The sequence below is a fragment of the Lytechinus variegatus genome, chromosome 5 (assembly GCF_018143015.1).
Source record: "Lytechinus variegatus isolate NC3 chromosome 5, Lvar_3.0, whole genome shotgun sequence".
Lineage (NCBI taxonomy): Eukaryota > Metazoa > Echinodermata > Echinoidea > Temnopleuroida > Toxopneustidae > Lytechinus > Lytechinus variegatus.
In genome coordinates, this window is record NC_054744.1 from 6197259 (window position 1) to 6218682 (window position 21424).

Consider the following 21424-nt stretch of genomic DNA (forward strand, 5'->3'; position numbering starts at 1 on the left):
ATCGAATTGAAGCTATTAACAAGGATTTTCCATTACCCCCCCCCTCCCCACACCTTGGCCTCATTCCTCAAATATTTCATATTCTGTCAGTAACACTCAGCCTCAGGCCCTGAACCCTACCTACCACTAGTACCTAGGGGGGGGGGGGGGGCAGTCTGCCCCCCTGACGAGTCACAACCCATACAAAAGACATAGATATCCCTACCCCCCTGACGAGCTTGAATACCTATTTTGCCCCCCCCCCCCGACGAACTTGAAGACCTTTTTTTTTGCTTGTCAAATTTCGGGTGCGATTGAACAGGCTTTTTGATTGAAGATCTTTTTTTTTCTTTTTTTGCTTGTCAAATTTTTCAACCGGTTTTGCCCCCCTTTTGGAAAATCCCAGGTACGCCACTGATATGTACATATATATATATCAATGGAAAATATTATTATACCATAAACATTCATTGAAAAAATCCTTTATTCATTTATCGTTAATACACATGTAATTTATATCATTTATTCTTTTATTTTATTTTTCACTAATTTATCATTTATTTTTTTCAATTTATTTATTTAGTTTATTTTCATTTCTTTTTTTTTTTTGCATATCTAGCTCTCCCTAGACCCCTCCCAGCATTTCCCATTTTCTTAAGTTAAGGGGGTATTTATTTCTATTTAATGCCAATTTTCTTCCTTCAAATTCATCTACTTTTAATTTACGTTTAATCTTATTCAAAACTATTTCTGAATTGTTTTCTCGACCACTGAAAACCAAATACTTCACAAGGATTATAAAGTGATGATTTTTCTTTTCCTTGATCTGCTGATTTTAACCCCCCAAATATGTCTTCCCAATTAAGATTAGTGAAAGTAAAAGTAAAAAATATTCTCGCAGTCTCTCCATATTAATTTTGCTTTTTTGCATTGAAAAAATAAATGATAAGTCTTTTCTTTTTTACAGTAGCTTCACAGATTAGAATCAACTTTCCCAAATAAATGCAAATACTGATTTGTATAAATGATTCCGTGTATTAATTTAAATTGGAACTCTTTAAGTCGGCTGTTTAATGTATAAATTGCCTTGGTCTTTTAAAAATATTTTCTATATAATTTATCTGAAAGACGGTAGTTACACTTTAGTCTTGTGAATAATTTAAATTTTTATGTTATACAATTATCGTAATAAGCCTAATTAGCATAAGTGTATAAACGTATACATGTATGTGGATGTCTATCCAGAAATTGCCCGATACGTAGTTAATGCAACCTTTTTGTGATTTTCTATAGCAAGGAATTGATGTATGACATTTTTTTCTATTTCAACAAATCGCTGTATTTTAGCATAATAAGCAATATGCACTAATTGACATATATGTGTGTAATATATACAAAAATATATATTCCTTTGTCATTTCATATCGAAAATGCCCAAAACATAATTAATACCGCTATCTTATGGTTTTCTTTGGAGAGGAATTCATTTATGACATTATTTTTCCCTTGAACGTATATAATTGTCATAATTAGCATAATGCGCGAATTAACACATTATGTGCATTGTATTACTTTGTGATTTTATAGTGAGAATGCCCGAAAACATAAACAGTTCAGCTAACTTTTGGTTTTCTATGATGAGGAATTTTGTTGTGACATTATTTTTTCTCTTTTGACCAATGTTATTGGTGTAATTAGCGTACTGCGCTAATTAACATTATGTATTAGCAGTATAATTATATATGGATATATATCTCTTTGTCATTTTATATAATAATAATAATAATAATAAATTGGTACTTATAGAGCACATAATCAATTGAAATTTATTGCTCTTGCGCTTTGTACAAATTGCTCTCCAATAGGCCCTATTACAGTTACACTATACAACAAAAATAAATGTTTTCAAATTTATTTTAAAAGATTCAACAGAAGTACATGATCGAAGGTGAATTGGTAAACTATTTCATAATTTGGACCGCATAAATCAAAACTAGCTTCCACCATTGGCGGCGGAAGCCAAAAATTTTAGGAGGGGACAACCAAAAATTTTTTGACAAGCAAAAAAAAAAAGGTTCTCAACCCCAAAATTTTAGGGAGGACGTAGGAAAAAAAATTGACAAGCAAAAAAAAAAAAAAAAAAAAAAAGGTCATCAACAACAAATTTAGGGGGGGACCGTCCCCCCCTCCTCAAATTTAGGGGGGGACACGTCCCCCCCCGTCCCCCCCGCTTCCGCCGCCTATGGCTTTCACCCCCCCTTGAAACAATAGGAATTTGTAAAATTGTAGTGTCTTCACAAGAACGAAGTCTGTAATGTGGCCGGTGTGGGGATCCAAGTACACTGTACGGTATTCGGGTGCCATTTTATGCATACACTTAAAAACTAACAGTGCAACTTCGTAATATATTCTTTTGTCAACTGGTAACCAGTGCAAATGCTTTAACAAAGGAGTGGCCCGATCATACTTCTGAGCTTTCAAGAGAATCCTAACGGCGCGATTTTGAATGCGCTGCAACCTTTCACGATCTGTTTTATTGATATTGATCAATAGATAATTTCAGTAATCTAGCCTTCTAAGCACGAGAGATCGGATAGCATGGTTACAAGCTTCATCGGTGAGCATTTTTCGTATTCTGCATATTATTATATAGGTGAAAATTAAAGAGATTTGCAAAGTGATGTCATTTGATAAGACATGCTTTTATTAGGAGGAATCAATGTAAATGCCAAGAGTTTTAACAGAATTGGAGGGAACAATGTCACATACAGTGATAACGAGTGTGTAAGATGATGACGAAGTTTAGGAGAAACAAGTGACAGTGCCTCTGTTTTTAATTCATTTAACTGCAACTTCACCATCCACTGATTCACATCATGAATGCAGTTTTCAATTATTGATATTGCATAGTGCAAACTATCTCTTCTTAGGATCAAAACTATGGTATATCTGAATATCATCAGCATAACGTGATTCCTGATGATATTTCCAAGTGGTTTTACATATAGAGTGAAAAGCAGGGGTCCGAGAACGGAACCTTGAGGTATGCCGAATTCCAATGGATACTGACCTTTCATTCCCAATACAAACACTGAAATGTCGATCGGTAAGGTACGACCGAAACCACTGCAGCGCCGTCCCAGAGATAGAAAAATCGGAGCAAGATATATCCATGATGTTGTGATCAACTGTATCAAACGCGGACTTTAGATCAAGCAGAACAAGTACAACACCCTGTTTACTTTGAAATGCCTTATGGAAGTCATACTTAATGCGCAGCAAAAGCAGTTTCAGTAAAATGATTACACCTATATACAGATTGAAACATCTCTTGGAAATCATACATATCTAAATACGAGACTAGTTGGTTTGAAACAATTGTCTCAAGTTTAGAGACATATGCAACGGTAGAGACAGGTCTGTAATTACTAAATTCAGCGGCATCTAGGGTACGTTTTTTCAAAAAGGGGGCAATAATAGCTTCCTTGAATTCGAAGGAAACTGACCAGACTGCAATGAGCAATTAATCATTTTCGTGACAGAAGGCAGAAGAACATCTAGATTACATTTGACAAGCCAGGTTGGCAACTGCATGGTCAAGTGAACATGATTTATTAGCAGAATTGGAAACCATCTTTCTCACATCTGCTTCACTCACTTGAGTAAAATCTGAAAAATTACCACCTTGAGTGTAACATGCGAGCGATCCGCCATGTTCATAGCCTTCTCATGAAGAGAACAACGAATTAGAAAAAAAAATACATTTTCACTATAAAACTGTACAAAACTATTTGCAAGCTGTTTATCATGTTTATGGTTGTAAGAAAATTGAAGAATCTTCTGTGAGTTTCCAAGTGAGAATGAATAGTAGCATACATAGATTTTGAGTCGGCCTCTAACAACTGATCATTGAAATGAATGCCTATATAGTCTTTGCTCGTAACAATATTACGTTAAACATGTTTTTCTGTTTTAGATAAGCTTCATGATCACTTTCAGATTTGGACTTTATCCATTTTTTTTGTAATTCCTTCGTTCACTCCTTAGTGAATGGATGTGATTTTTATAGCAAGGACCACATAGTCTCATTTTCCCAATCCTAACTGAAACAAGACAATGCTGATCCAAGACTGATTGTAATGTTTCACCTGATCGTGATCGTCTACACTATCGTCCCTAGGGATACATGGACCTTGTATGCCATTTTAAGCTCTGAGGCAAATGTATCTTCTTCTATTTGACGATAGTTCCTTTACCTGATGAGTATCTTTTGTGATTTATTCTTTGCAAAGCTGAGATTACACTTAACAACACAGTGGTCCGACATGCCTTTGTCAACAACGGTCACTTGTTCAAGAACATCATTAGATATTTTTGAGATTGCTAAGTCCAATGTATGTCCTCGGTTGTGTGTCTCAGAAGTCAAATGCTGCTGAAATCCTGAAGCCTCCATAGAACTCAGGAAGTGTCGAAATGCAGGTAGAGAAGGCTGATTGATGTGCATGTTGAAATCACCGAAAATAATCACATGTCCATTCAGTAAGGAGTGCTGTCCAAAAAAACTCATCAATCTCAGCCAGGAATGCATTCACCGTGAAGGCGTTATAGTTGTAGATGGGGGTGGCCTGCAGCTATAATATGAAGACGTTTACTTGCACTAAACACATGGCCAAATTTCAATTTCGTTGAGGAAACACTTGAGTTCCTTTGAAGTTTGAAGTCCATTGTTTCTTAATTTATAGAGAATAGCCAAATCCTCCGTGTGGATCTCCATGACGAGCGATGTTGAGGAAGATATAACCTGGAGTTCTTGGATGACAGTAGGATCATCCTCCAACAACCAAGTCTCTGTTATATATGGCCGGCAAATAAATCAGCATCATTTTCAATACAATAATCATAAATGTCAACAGTCTTGTTGCGCACTGACCTTGCATTCCAGAGATGAAATGACGTACGGGAGGTTGAAGGAGTAGGATCTGCCAAAGTCAAGCAAAGAATAGATTCGTAAGATTGGCTCTGGTCTGCTCTGAATAAGTCCTACCTCCGGTGGTAACGACTCTGATATTCCTCTGCTTCCTCTGACCGCATCTCTTCCCCGTTGGTGTGCCCTGATATCGAGATCGGACAGAGTTCTCCATATTGTCTCTGGAATTACTCCTCTATTATTTTTTCCTAACTTGTCTCGAAGGATGTCCAAGTCAGATTCAATGGCTTCAAGAGATAGACGACTCCAAACAGGATTACAGAGTAACAAAGAAGAACGGTTGTACACCTCTACTGTCATCTTTATGATGAACCGTCGGTCCAGGGTTAGGATTGATGTCACCGACTAACAATCTACATTGAAAAGTGGCACTAGAATTACAATAATGAGCAACCCTGGATTTTGCATATGCCCTATAAGATTTTATACATGATACATAAGTTGAATTTACCAGATGGCCACTTTGTAGGCCAAAGAATCTAGTTCGGGTTGAATACCAGAATTACCTAATTCAAAGGGTTGTTGCCTTACAAAAGATAAAAGCAATACCACAAAACACAACCTAAGTACATATATCACCCAAATGCTATTCACTTTCTAAATACAATAGGATCAGTTACCTAGCTGACTGATCATCAATAGCAATAGGGTTTATACATATACAGGGTCTTGTACAGTGTGAAATGGCTACTACAACATCGAATCCAAAACTTGCATGAAATTAGAAGCACTATTTACTCACAATCCTTTGCATCAAATTCCACAAAAGTTGTCTTCCCGCATCTACAGACATAAGGAATAAACCTAATACGATATATTTAAGGTGAAACACCATGCACAAACAGTGTGAAATAAACAATGTAACTTGGAGAGCAAAAATCCTTATGTGTCAGCCTGTATGGCGACCATAAAAAAATAGAGAAATACGTAAAATATTGCTCATAATTTAATTAGCGCATTATGCTAATTACGCTAATTACGCTAAAACAATAACATTTGATAAACGGGAAAAATAATTTCACAAAAGAATTCCTCATCATACAATAGTAGAATACCATAGAATAGCTGTATTATTTATGTTTTCAGGCTGTTGTAATACTTTGACAAATAAATCTATTTACAGTGCGTCCCAGAAAAAACGAAACCTGGATTTACTGATGATTTATCATAACTTAATCATAAACATAATAGACAAAATGACCTACCAATGTAAAACTTAGAATCTCTTTTTCATGGTATTACTTAGATTATTCCTCATTCGCGCATGAGTGAGCAAAAACAATTTGAAGAAAGGATACCAAAAACTCAAAAAGAAAATCACATGACTAAAAAGTTCAATATCTGCTCTTTTATTTGATACCTTAATCACAGAAAATGGTCAAGAAGTAAAAAAGTTGTGATCCCTCGAAAAACTCGCATGGGGGGAGTTTTTATCACAATTGGTCTAAACGATTTGTTACCGTAGAAATCCAGATGTGGAGTGCCCGAGGGCTCAATATTAGGCCCACTGTTATTTCTGAATTATTTATACAATGTATCTTGTCAACTTTATTTTATTCATTTTGCAGATACCAGTGATTTTATTTCAACCCCCTCCCCGGTTTCTTAATAATAAATTTAACTCTAAATTAGTACTATCATATAAATGAATTTCTGCAAATAAACTAATGGAATATTAGATAAAATACATGAAAATTTTTTACACACACGATTAAACGGAATAATGGGGAAAAGGATTATATTTTATTAGCATCTTCGTCAATATTTAGGGATAACAATAAACCAAAATATGGCATGAGCACACTTGTTTGCAATAGCTTAATTGAAGTTACAGTGTTTAAATGACAAGTCCACCCCAGCAAAAGTTGATTTGAATAAAAAGAGAAAAATCCAACAAGCATAACTCTGAAAATTTCATAAAAATCGGATGTAAAATAAGTTATGACATTTTAAAGTTTGGCTTAATTTTGCAAAACAAGTTATATGTATATCCCGGACGGTATGCAAATGAGGAGACTGATGACGTCATCCACTCACTGTTTCTTTTTTTATTTTATTGTATGAAATATTCAAATTTTCTCCACAATGTCAAATGGAACAACGATTAATTCCTCCATGAACACGTGGAATTCGCATTGTTTAATACATTATGGTTCAATCAAGTTGATCCTTGCTGTCAAATATGTAAAAAATGAGATATTGTATAATTCAAACAATAAAAAAAACAAAAGATATATTGAGTGATGGACATCATCGACTGACTCATTTGCATGTCACTGAGTCGTGCATATCACTGTTTTGTGAAAAAAAAATGGAAAAAAACATACCTTAAATACGTTTGACCCCGCGATTGACCATGTTGACCAGTATTTCAAAACCACCCATTTTCTTGAAAACCGGTGTCTTTTATATCCTCTATCCGCTATGCCCTATGATGGCGGATATGAAAATCGGATTGATTAAAGGGGTATACTCCGGGCTGAAATTATATCTAAATGAATAGAGTAAAAAAAAATCTCAGAGCAAAATGCTAAAAAAAGATATTCAATTCATCTTTATTTCACAAGCCGATCAAAATGGGATAACAAATGACGAATTTGCAATGCCAATTTGGGCTAAGGAAGTTCAGTAATGATAATCTCAATAATCAGCGTTAGATTGACTTTTGACTTTGTCAATCAGAAATATTAATTTAGAAAAAAAAATCGGAATGGGTTGAGCAGGTCGAATGAATATTTTCCCCCTTCCTTTTGTAAGGAAGCTCCAACCAAAGTCACCACATAATAATGTCGCCCTCATAAGTATTCCGAACTTGGTAATAGCGCTTCCACAAAGCTTCATCAAACTGGAAAGTACCCGTTTCATATACACTCGATTTTAACTTTATGAACATTAATGCGAATCTTTATAGATTTTATTAACGTAAGACGCTTCAGTCAAGTCAGATGGTCGTGTATTGGCTCTCGCCGTCTAGACCAGTGGGTATTAGATACTTAATAAAAATTGTATAAGAAGAGACTTGAACATCGTCTCTTTGTCTGGAATTGTGAAAGGAATTAAAAACAATAACATTATAAAACAAATGAAGGATGCTGGGAAATCAAAAATGGTTGATAATGCCTAATTAGCAATAAAAGAACACACTCTAAGGGGGTAATAATAGTTACTTTTATCGAGTCGAAGAGCCTGGTCGTGATTAACGAACTAGTTAAAACTCCATCGCTTAAATCAAAGCACAAAGATTATATTAATGTTTGTCTCATCTACACATAATGGTTAAGCCCACACAGCTTTCAGCAGTTTCAAGTGTACATCAGTCAGATAAAGCTTGCCTCCATCATGTCCATCATGTTTCGTGTTGGGGTCTTACTTTCACTCTTCTGGCTTGGTAAGAGTCGGTGATTTTTTATATATATATATAAAGATTCTTGTTTCACCACAATGTTTAGAAAATGGATATAAGGTGACACATTATAATATATTTTTGTAATCAAAGGTCATTTTTTTTCAAAAGATACACCCGTCAAATGACATTTCTTTCTAGGAATTATGATACTTGCGAAAGTTTAGCTTAAACTAATTGAGTAAAAATGTTTCAAAAGATAAAGCGGAACAATATTTTATTCTACACTAATTCTTGGAACATTCGACAACATCCCTTGATGCTTGACTGATTTTTTAAAATAAGATTCTTTTATTTAACATTTTGTTGATTTTGTTTTTCAATGCAACGTTTTGTATGATAGAAGACTTTTCTCATGGTTGCTTTTCTTTTCTTTACTTACTTTTGTTTTCACTGGTGCACTCTTGAAGCAAATAAGTCAAATTGACTAGACCAATAGCTGGGTACATTTTTTATGTCTAGTCACATTTCTGACATATATTGTAGCCAGAAATAGCTTTGCTCTAGTAAAATACGACTAGAAAATAATTGAATAAGACTAGAATAACAGTTGTATCCAGTTAACTCTATTACTAGTCATTTTGACTGATTCGTTTTTAGAGTGTGTACACCATTAAATATTCATCTCACTTATAGTGATGCCACGTGCATCAGGATCAGTCTAGGCTTATTCATCAACCATGTCAATATTTGATTATTCATACTAGTATTTTATGTCATTCTATAACAGGTGCACAAAGTGTAATGGCATCACCAATGATCTTCTGTGGGAAGGAAAATAAAAACGATGAACATGACCAAGGTCAGATGAACTTGGAAGAAGTCAATCCTATCTTAACGGCATGGGCATCAGAATATGTGTCACCAAGAGGCAAATTTGTAGCTTGCCTTTCGGGTACGTTGGTAGTTGCAGTCAAGGGAGGTTCCGAAAATTTCCAAGGGTTGGGGAACACAATTTTTTATATGCTTTGTAACTACAAGAATATTTATTAGGAGGCTGCACCCTACAAGCTCCGCTTTTTAGCAGCCTAGCTCCTCCATTTCCAACCTGATAGGTATACGATCTTGAATATAATTTTGTACAGGGATACTTGAAGCATGTTTTGTTATTTGTATGTCAAAATGTACAAAACAATCTGTAATTGTTGAAAATGGAAATAAACGAAATGAAATGAAACTTATTGTGAAATTTTTGGGTTGATATTGCGAAGGAGCGAATCGACCGAATGGGAGAGGGTGTGTATCACAGCAAAAACTGGTGTTAACCGGTGTACATAGAGGACCACACCAGTTATTTTACACCGGTGTTAAATTGGTGGTGTTAGTTTTACAGCTATAGGTGTTATTACAACACCTTTGGTTGTTACACTTACACACTTTGGTGTTATGTTCAATCTTTAGGGTGTAATTTTAACACCTCAGGGTGTGGTCCTCTATTAACACCAATTGGTGCCAGTTTTAACACCACAGTTTTTACAGGATGAACAGGATCTAGGAATACCTTGTAACTCTTCAGTTTTTTTTTGTTGTCTTTTTCCATCTTCGTCATTTTCATTTTCATGTGGGAAGGGTGCAGGGACGTTCCAACATGACCTTTTCCACCCCATTTTCATTTTCCTTTTACCCGGCCCTTTTCCTTTAATTTCCCTTTTCGTTTTTTCTTTTTTTTGCTGCAGGGGGGGATAAGTGTTGCATTATCATTATCATCATCATTATTATTATTATCATTGTTATTAATATTACTATCATTATTATTATTATCATCATTATCATCATCACTATGATCCTTTGCTATGATGTCTGAAATACATACTTATAATACGTCTCATATATTCTAGATCCTTGTAAGAATGGTGGCATCCGAGAAGAAGAAGGGGGCATTCAGAGATGTCGGTGCCCAAAGTATTATGCAGGGAAACACTGCCAATGTAAGTCATTTTAAAGATCATCATGAGTCGCACATCTTGCTTTTACTTTAGCTTTATCAAAGGCCTTCATGTGGTATGATCAGTTCGATTTTGAATGTCAGCATGAAAATGAATTGAAAATCATTGAGAAAAAGTAATCGGTACAAAAGGAAGGAATATTCTTATCCCAATTCGGACTGATAGAAAGATTATCTGTGAATAGCGCACCACATGCATGTTTTTGCACCATTGCGAGGAAAATATGTCTTGGTTTTACACATCCCATAATTCACCGTCGGAATAGAATACCGTTTAGTCTATTTACACAATTAGGAACATATTTTTTTTTGTAAAATAACCATTGCTGGTCTTCCTTATTCATCAAACAAAATATGTTCACAGAGCTAACATTTGCGTCCATTTCTGGATTTCACATTTTCTTCTATCTGTAAACGATATCTTAATAGGTAAAACAATATATTAAACAGCCTTTGAATCGTTATTTTCCTATTAGATTCTTTTCCAGCGAAACATTTATAAATAGTATATAAAGCATAATTCAAAATTATATCTACATCATTTTTTCCTTTGATCTAAAGGAAATTCCTGATAGTATATGACATGGCTGGAAATGAAAATTTGGCAAAATATATTTCTGTACATTTTCTTCAACTTTTTTCCAAAATATCATTATGTTACAAGAGAAAAACATATGACTGCAATCACCTTTTTGATCACAGTAAAAACATTGATCATTTTCTTTTATTTTCCATTTAAAAAGGTTAGCTGGTGTTGCCAAAATATCATACATGAATTTGAAATAAAAATTTACCAATATATTGTCCTTAACCAACTTTAACTTAAATAACCAGAGTCACCAGACATCTATCCAAATTGGTAAACAGTCAAATACTAACGTATTACTCCAAAATTCCTCTGCTCTAGATTCTTCGGTTTTTACTTTGATCAATTCATAATATATTTTCCTAACTGTCAATTTACTTAATGAAATAATACTATCAAGCAATCTAATATCATTATATACATTAACATTTGATCTAAATTCTGAATACTTCTTTTGCAATAAACTTGTGCTAGAAAAAAAACATAAATGAATAGCGTGTCTTATACGAGTTTATTGACTGTACCACCTTCCATCCTTAACTACTATTTTTGCACTTATCTTATCAATAGGTAGAAAACCCTTATCATCCATTAAATCCCCCACGAACAAAATATCAGAGTTTATCCAATTCATAATTATGAAATAACATTTTCCCTTTGTACAAGATGTCTTTATTTAGCCAAATCATATCTTTGTGATAATTATGCTGTATATCTGCTTGAATGTTTCTTGAATGGTTATACATTTTTGATAAGAAAAACGTTGATATCACATTATAATAGAAATAAGGCATCCTGTTTTCAAAAAAACATTTGTTCTTAATGTTGTATTTACAATTCATAATAATAATAATTAGGAACATATAATTTAGATTCTTGCTCAACGGCAGTAACTTACTGAACATTGTACACAATACTAATAAAAGGAAATTCTTTAAATATTTACATCATTTCATGATATCAAAATTTGATACTTGTTCAACAATAATCACTGCTATTATATTCAAGCATTCGAATGAAAAAAAATGGAGTGTTAATTGGTTGTGTAGCTCAAAATTTTAGACGTGCTTTTGCTTAGTGTATAAGTCTGAAGAATTGCATAGAGTTCAGGGTTCGAACGGCACTAAGCACCCAAATCGGGTCGATCCTCAGTGATACGAATCATTGATATTGAATGATGAACGACTGCTGTCTGTTTTCGAAATCATAGTTTTCACTCAATATTTCGTTTGTGGTTTTTTTTTGCTTTTTCCGTTTCCAAACCCAGGTGTGGTAAATGGGTAGGCCTAAGTTGGTACTATCACATATTTTTTCTGCTTTGGAAACGGAAAAAGCAAAAAAAAAAAAAACCCCAAAACACGAAATATTGAGTGAAAACTATGATTTCGAAAACAGACAGCGGTCGTTCATCATTTAATATCAATAATTCGTTTCACTGAGCAACAGAATTTACAAAATAAAACATTGTGGTAAACAAACCGCTTTGTGTATATGTACTGTTTTCTAAGTCATATAGTTTTTTCTCTGCATAATGACAATTTGACAACCATTTGGACTTTTAGTGTTTCTGTTGTTAAAATGAAGAAAATTAAATACGTATCTTTTCGTTTACGCTTTTCCTAACAGAACATTGAACACCTTATTTGATTTCGGTTTTCTTTCTTTTTTTATTTTTGCTTTGACAAAACAGAAATTTGAAACTGTCCACTTTATTAATCGTTTGGAAAGCTAGCACTTTATAAACCCGCTTATAGGCCATTTCATTGGATTCTCTTCAAAATTCAGTCATTTTCGGATTGTTACCACATCTGGGATAGCTATATTTAGCAGGGCTAGTGTCCGAAGAAGAAATCAATCGTATTGGCCAGCCCTGGCCGGTCTTCTAATTGGGCCTTGACTCTTGCCGTGTTAATAATAATAATAATAACAATAACAACAATGATAATAATAATGATAATGATAATTATGCAATATTTATAGCGCTTAATGCTAATAGTTCTACGCGCTACATACTATTACCCCGGCGGTTACAATTCGTAATTCCGAAGGTTCGTAATTCCGAAACACGTAAATTGCCTATACCTCGATGTTCGTTAATCCGAAAACGAAATAAGGTTCGTTGTTCCGAAGGTTCGTTAATTCGAAAACGAAATAAGGTTCGTAATTCCGAAGGTTCCTTAATCCGAAAACAAAATAAGGTGCGTTATTCCGAAGGTTCGTTAGTCCGAAAACGAAATAAGGTTCGTTAATCCGAAAATTGAATAAGGTTCGTATTTCCGAAAATGAAATTAATTCATTTTGGTAACAAAAACGGTGTTGTCCTTGCAAGATAACATGATATTGTGCAATAAAAGTAACAAAGAACGATGATACACGTGTGTGTTGTGGCCAAAGCATGTATTGATTTAAGAATAGGCGCCCGGATCAAGCATACGCTTTAAAGGCCCGGTCCCAGTGACATTTAGGATGGATTGCGCATAAATTGCGGATAAAATTTGATTACAGACGCTAAACATCCGCAATATTCGTAAAGTATGCTGTTCTAAGACGGTTATTTTCCGCACATGTCCGTAATCATCCGCAAAGGTACATTTTTCCGTTCCCAGGAGTTTTGGGCTGCCCAAAACTCCTGGGAGCGGAAATCATCCGGTTTATATGCGCAATGCATACGCAATGCATTCTCAATGTATGCGCTGAATTTTCGCAGTTATCCTGTGATATCCGCAACAGACATGGGATTGCGGATAAGTAGCGGACTGGGATAGAATGCGAAACGAATGCATAGCGTGCCTAATACGACTTTATACCAAGCTATAATAATTTATAAAGAATGCTTACAGACTGGTCACGAATAGTGCGTTTGTATTGCGACTGTTTCGCGAACAATTTGCGAGTACACAGCAAACATTCATCGTAAACCCAGATTACTATATATAAATGTAACAGAAAATGAAATTTGACCGTCATTTTAAGAACAGTTGTGTAGAATATAGGATGTTGCCATGGATCATCACGGACATTTGATAGTTTTTTTTTGTGCAAGAGAAATGGATAGAGAAAATAAAAATAAAGTCTTTTGAGCAGGATTTTAATGTTTTCTTTCATTATGTAAAAGCATGTTAAAAGATCTTACACCCAGCATTAAAAAGGGTGGTATCAGTAAGTTAAAAGAAAAATAACAAAAGAAAAATTGTTATTATGTTATGTTTGCTTTAACTCCATCTGCATATCCTTTTTCTTTATGAGAATAATTCAAATGAGGATAGATGAAACCGTTTATGTTATGTTAATGTTTTTTGTGGAAGAGAAGTGGATAGAGAAAATATAAATAAAGTCTTTTGAGCAGGATATTCATGTTTTCTGTCATTATGTAAAAGAACTAACACCCAGAATATTAAAGAGGGTGGTAGAAGTAACTTGGCTAGTCCATAAGGGCAGAAATTATCGTGACGTTGTTATCCATACATACTGGCACCGCCCGTTTGCTTTAGCTTTATCAAAATCCCGGATGTCATTGCCATATTGCCCCTGCCACTTTAATTGTATTTTTGTTAATAAAAGTATAACCCCACACCCCCCCCCCCGTGTGTCGCCAGATAGAATATGACACTTATACCATGGACGTACCTAATTCCAGATAGTGCAGAGCTATAATAATCATAGCTTATCACCTCAACGAGATTTTAAAAGAGGTTGGAATTATTTTCAGGTATTCGTTGACAGACGGACGCACACACACAAACATGCACACACGGACACTTATGGAATATGCCCATACACTTCGATACACATACATACTCGTTTCATATTAACCATACATCATTGTTTCATGTGGAAGAGGTAAATTGAACCAAAGGCTCGATTTATGTTTGTATCCCCTCTTAAACCCCATCAATATCCTCATATTCTTTTGAGAATTGCTATTCGATGTGAAGCTACATTTTGAATTTAATTTTATAAAAAAAAACTTTTGTAGTATAGTATTTTATAACGTTTTATGTGTTAACAAGTAATTAACAGTGGAAAATAAATTTTCATGATCGGAAAACACATAAACTGATAAAACAAAAATAAGTATTAAATCTCAATACCTTCTTTTATTTTGTTCAAGATCAACATTTTGAAAAAGCATAAACATTTATAAAAGTGTAACATTGTATGTAAAACATCAAATAAACAAGTGTAGGCCTATTTTAAGTATAAGGCAGATAAATAAGACATAAACATCTAAACAAACGTTTATTGTCTTTTTTCATTGATACTTAATAAAAGATAAGGTAATATGGTTCTATTTCTGAACTAGCCCATTCATTCATGTGGTCTTAAAAAAACATTCATGAACTTTCCATGGAATGAAAACAAAAAGTTTTAAAAAATATTCTTTTCTGTTCATAACTGGTATTATAACAATTTTTATGAAAATATGGGATAATAAGAATAGACGAATGAATTTTCAATGGCATAAAACATGTTTCCCAGTCTTTGGTGATGTTAGAAGGCCAAACCGTCATGTTGTTTGACACATTTCTCACTTGATAATGTTACCAAACGCACAGGCAAACACCTGTAACTTTGTTAAAAAATATCAAAAGTATAACGTTAACAAAGAAAACATGGAATAAGCAAACTATCCATAAAATCAAAGAGAGCACTGGCGTAGCCAGGGGGGCACAAGGGGGCCATGCCCCCCCCCCGTTGATCGGAGAGCAAAAAAATCCTATTTCATCTGTCACTTCTCAAGTAGGTTACACCAGAATAGAATTTTAGGGTGCAGAAAATGCTATTTTCATGACCTGGTTTTAAATTTTTTTCCTACCGTGGGAGGGGGATACCCTCTCCCACACCCTCGCCTTGGCCCCCCTCTTGAAAAATCCTGGCTACGCCAGTGAAAGAGAGGTTCAAAACTTAAACTTAACTTAAAGATAATGACGCTGAAGAGTGGAGTGCTCTTTTATATGGTCTCGATTCAAATGTATCACATTCGCAATGCGACCGTTGCTTCCGCACCACGTGCGCATTGCATTCTCTATGCATACGTAATACTTCCGCAATAATCGTTTAGCATCCTATTTTTGTCCGCAATACATGTGTTTTACTTCCGCGTTACTTTCGTTACATTTTCGCAATGTCTGCAATACATTCCACAATTTTACAAGCAATATCCCTCGTAAAATAGCATTCGCAAGGTAATTCCTTTTTATTCGTGATATTTCCGCTTTTAATCGTAATTTGTTCGCTGTACATCTTTTATGTATCCGCAATTTTAAAGCGGATTTTTATCTGTTTTGCAAAATTTAATGCGGATGACAACGAATGACCGAAATTTGTATTCGCAATTCATGCGTAATTCAACTTCCCCCCAGTGGGACCGGGCCTTTATTTCGATTTTATCTGAGCAATTGCTGCCCAAGCAAATGGTTTAAAGATGCAGGGGATTAAGTGTGTTGGTCGCGTGCGAGTAACCTCCAGATAATACGATTTGTATTGGAGGGGGTGTCATTTTTATTAACAGCTTCTCCTGAAAATTAGTCTAAAATGTATACTTTAAAAAGAGTATTTATTTTGAAAAAAAAAGGAATTTACCATTTTGGTTGTTATTTATTTTGGGGGTGCAAGTGCCCCCTGCTACCCCCCCCCCCGGCGGATCCAACTTTCGCCAATAAGGGTGGGGGGATTTTTCACCCATAATTTCCCCGATCAGCAACTTAAAGTTGATATTTGTTTGTTTGTTTCTTTGAAAGGGTTCTCCTATAAACAGCCAATAATCAGCTTTATTCTTATAAAATAAAGTAAATGTGTAATAATATCATAAGCCCTTTTTAAATAATGCGAGAGCGAAGCGCGAGCTATATTTTTTGTTGAAAATATGATGGGCAATGTGTTTGTGATCTTCAAAACAAGATGGCTATGTAACTAGATAACAGCTGCGAGCAAGAAGCGCGAGCAGAAATTTTAATTATAAGCTCTGACCTGATCCAAAAGGGACATGTTAAAGGGGATTCCAGCCTTGGCCTTAAACAGTTGTGTTGGGAAGGAGAAAAATAAATTAAACAGAATGGTGAAAGTTTGAAAGAAATCGGCCAAGCAGTAAGAAAGTTATAACTGCTTTAAAACTGAAATCACTAATACTCTGTAGATTTCAAGTTGGCAACTGGGTAAGTAAATTATGACAAGGGGCAAGGACAACTTTCCCATAGGCCATGTACTTTATTATCAGGGATTTGTTGTTTTATCCTAAGTACCCATTCCCCCGGGGCAGTAATCTAAATATAACCCAGGCAGTATATTGTTGTAGGTCCTCATGAAAGAAAAATATAATTTGAAATAAAACTTTTGTGACAAATGACATTTTAGCCATAATATGTATTGGAGTCCATGGAAGAGTAGTCCTTGCCTTACATCACTATGACATCACATATGCGGCCAATTTGAAGTCTCCATGGGTAAAGTGATCACCAATATTTACAACTTTTAAAAATTCATAACTTTCTTGTTGTTTGTCCAATATTGTTCAAACCTTCATCTATCAACTTGTCTGATTTTTCTTTTCCTTATAAAAACAAGTTTTTATTTGGAATTTTATTCATTAATATTTTATTTATTAAGGGATTTTTGCAGTTAGCCATGAAGACGATACATGTTTCAACCAAGGGCGGCGGAACATATTTTCCTGTGGGGGGGATTGCCAAAAAAGGTGCACCTATATGCCAAAACGGGCATTTTGGTGCAAACGGATATTTTCACCATGAGATTATCATCTGTGTAAAGTTTTGTGTTTTGTAGTAATTAAGTTGAGCAAAGTTTTTTAATTCATTTTTGATTAATAAGATATATATCTAGGTTTTATTTTTGCGAGAAAGAGTAGCGAGCAAGTGGTTTGGGGAAAAATAAATCGATTTTTGGTCAATTATGGACCTAATTACTGTTAAAAGGGCATCCTTGTGAGATATTGCGAGCGAATCACGAGTTCAAACTTTGGAAATTTCATGTAGGCCTAATAAGACATGATAATAATAATAACAATAATGGTATTATTTACCAAGGGAAGCCACTTCAGTTCTGAAAACTGTTCTCCTAGTGGGCCCTGCTATTATTATACCAAGGCTTTAGCTGCGTAGGCGCCCAAGGGAAGACATTTAATCAATTTCTTCATACCGGGTACCTATTCACCTCACCCGGGTTGAATGCAGCACAGTGTGGATAAATTTCTTGTTCAAGGAACCTACGACCCTCTGTTTCATAGTCAGAAGACAATTCCACTGGGCCACAACGCCCCACATATAAAGTAAACATTCCGAGCGTTCTTTTTAATCATGAAAACGGATTATTGTTAACACTAGGCGTAACGATCAATAAAATTTTATTAACATTTATATTCTTTATCACCATTTTAATTATGACCATCGTTTGGGATTAATATGATCATCATTAGAATTATTTTTATTTTTGTTACCAGCAGAAGCTCTTAAAACAGATATCCCCTCCAATACAAATTCTATTATCTGGAGGTTACCAAAATGAATTAATTTTATTTTCGGAAATACGAACCTTATTTAATTTTCGGATTAACGAACCTTATTTCGTTTTCGGATTAACGAACCTTCGGAATTACGAACCTCATTTCGTTTTCGGACTAACGAACCTTCGGAATTACGAACCTCATTTCGTTTTCGGATTAACGAACCTTCGGAATTACGAACCTCATTTCGTTTTCGGATTAACGAACCTTCGGAATTACGAACCTCATTTCGTTTTCGGATTAACGAACCTTCGGAATAACCGAAGCTTCGGAATTACGAATGTATGCGACCCCGGCTTTAGCACGACTACATTAATTTTATCGGACACTCGAACATTCGCGTAATTTCTTTTTACCGAGTATCCACTTACTACACCTGGGCGGAGAGTGACAAATGTAGATTATGGCCTTGCCAAAGGACGCGAGTGCTGCGGTGGGATTCGAACCCGGTTCAAAGTCTGGAGACTTATCCTCTGAGCCACAACACCTCTCGGTTTGAAATACATCGTTCCTATAGTTTCGTAGCATTTTTTGTTGTTGTTGTTGCTTACTCCAGATTGTAGTTTCTTTTTACCATATCAATCCGCACTGGATACAAACATAATACCATACTCAAACGATCGGACTGGCTTGAAGTTGAGAACACGCGGGATTGGGCATACTCTTGCGTTTATTGGTGAGGCCAACAGTAAAGGTGTCATGATCATTTTTGGTAAGTACATTATGTGAATCAATTTGAATCCATTTTCACTAGGCAACAGTCGCGTACGCAGGAGGGCGAGGGGCCCGGGGCACCCCTATTGGTTGAGCAAAAAAAAGAGAAAGAAAAAAGGGGGAAAGAAAGAAGGAAAAAGAAGGAAAATAAGAGGAGGGAAACAGTGAATAAAATAAGGTCAGGGGAGACTTGAAAGATAATTTTAAAAAAATATTTCATGTCACTATATTGAATTTTCGCTCGCGTATAGTTCGCATAGCATGTTCGATGAAATACAAATCTTGCTCAATATATAGGCTGATATGTCGTAGCTTAAAATACCAAGTTTTGAAGTCAATATACAAAACATATTTCTGCTCGGACATCGAGCTTTCATTATTTTGTTTGATTTACAATTTTTTGTTGCTGTGTAAAATGTCCGTTTTATGGTGTGAATATTAACATTTTTCATGCTTGCGCTCTGCGCTCGCATTATTTGATTTGCAAAGAAGGCCTACCTATTGTCTTTGTGTATTCCATAAGATTCTCAAAATATCAATTTTCAGGTGTGATTATCAAAAAACAAAGGCCTATCATCTTGCACTGCGCGCTCGCATTTTGATTGGTGAGTTATGCATACCTCTATATTAATTCTATAACAAACTACATAAAATCCTTATTTTATGACAGTATCAAAAATTTCGGCTCGCGATTTGCGTTCGTATTAATTGTTAAAAATATATCTACCCATGAATCCTATTCATGAATAAAAAAGTGCTTAAAATATTCAGTTTTTATGCCCCAACGGATAACAAATTGTACGCATTCATTAGGCTTGTAGGACTATTATTTTGACATTTTGTTTCCTTTAATAGTTTAGATATTTATAGTCCAAGCTAGTTATTTATAGTTCAGCTTTGTTTACATTCTTGATGCTTCTGTTTTCATCCATTTACATTTGACTTTCAACTTGCTTCTCCTGTCATTCCTTTCCTATTCAGATGTGTTCATTCATTACATTCCCACATCTGATTCTTTTGTTCAACATTCTTGTTATGTGATCATCCCAACATTCATTTCCATCCCCTTTCTCTTATTGGCTATTTTTATGAATTAGACTTTTCCTTTTTCAGTTGGCTCCTCCATTCTCTTTATTTTCATTGGTTGATTTGGTGTAATTTAAATGCTAGTTTTGTAATGCACTCATGAGTTTTACTGAGGCAAGGAAGCCCAATAAATAAAACAGTGCACTACCAGACTTCATCGAGTTAAGTTCATTATTTTGTTCCTGTGTCTTCATAGTTAAGTTCCATCTTCTCCTCTCCGTTTGCTGTTCCATTTGATGTGTATGATTGAGCTTGTGTTATTCCCATCTTCAGTTGAACATGTATTTTCCTCATATATACTGTATTATTTTCAACCCCACAGGCTTATAGATTATAATTTTTTTTAATGAAATATGTGTCGTCTTAATGACTAACTACAAAACGTCCTTTATAACAAGTCCGTTTTCGATCAGACTAGAAGGCAAATTAAAAATTTCTGCTCGCGCTTTGCGCTCACATTATTAATGTAGACAGATATCAAATTCCCCATTGGGTAACTTGGTATCTTCCTACATTAATAATGCGAGTGCAAAGCGCGGGCAGAAATTTTTAATATGCGTCCTTTGGCATCCCTTTCATGATTTACAAAAGTTAAATAGAATGTCCCGTTTTCAGGTCAGAATTTTTTTCCGCTCGCGTTTCGTGCTCGTATCAATTGTTTGGTTATATACCTATATACCGTCAATGATTACAAAAAGTACTTAGAATGTCAATTTGTAAGGTCGGAATGTCAAAAATTTTCAGCTCGCACTTAGCGCTCGCAAAATTTAATGACTAACTGTAAAACGTCCTTAGCAAGTCCCTTTTCGATCAGGCTAGCATGCAAATTAAAAGTTTCTGCTCGCGCTTCGCACTCGCAGTAATTATCTAGAATGTTCAATTTTCAGGACAAAATACATGAAATCCCCCCCCCCAAAAAAAAATACCTCGCGCTGGGTAACACTATTTAAATAGGACTTATGAAATAATTACATATTTATGTTTAAGAAGAATAAAGCTAAGAAATGACTGTTATAGGACATGGGCGTTTTGCCCCCCCCTTCCATTTTTTCACGACCGAGAAAAAAAAGAAAGGGATAAGGTTGAAATATGATATTATTTTCTGAATGAATGTTATGTATAAATCTATCACAAACCTGGATTTGCGTGGTAAAAAAATGTCATTTTATTTTGTTACGAAAAGACCTGTTTTTCAATTTTTTTAC

The 21424-nt window shown here is 34.9% G+C and overlaps 1 protein-coding gene across 2 annotated transcripts in view; it reads left to right on the forward strand.

Annotated features, from left to right (window-relative positions):
• The window catches only part of LOC121415146, a 30709-nt gene that overhangs the window by 5748 nt on the left and 3537 nt on the right, over positions 1-21424 (forward strand). The window contains exons 2-4 of one of the 2 annotated variants that reach the window (XM_041608277.1): positions 9100-9264; positions 10208-10297; positions 18976-19131. In XM_041608277.1, coding sequence (XP_041464211.1) covers positions 9114-9264; positions 10208-10297; positions 18976-19131 — 397 coding nt within the window. In that variant the 5' untranslated portion in view covers positions 9100-9113. The remainder of the gene's footprint in view (positions 1-9099; positions 9265-10207; positions 10298-18975; positions 19132-21424) is intronic. The other variant, XM_041608278.1, reaches the window with a different exon arrangement.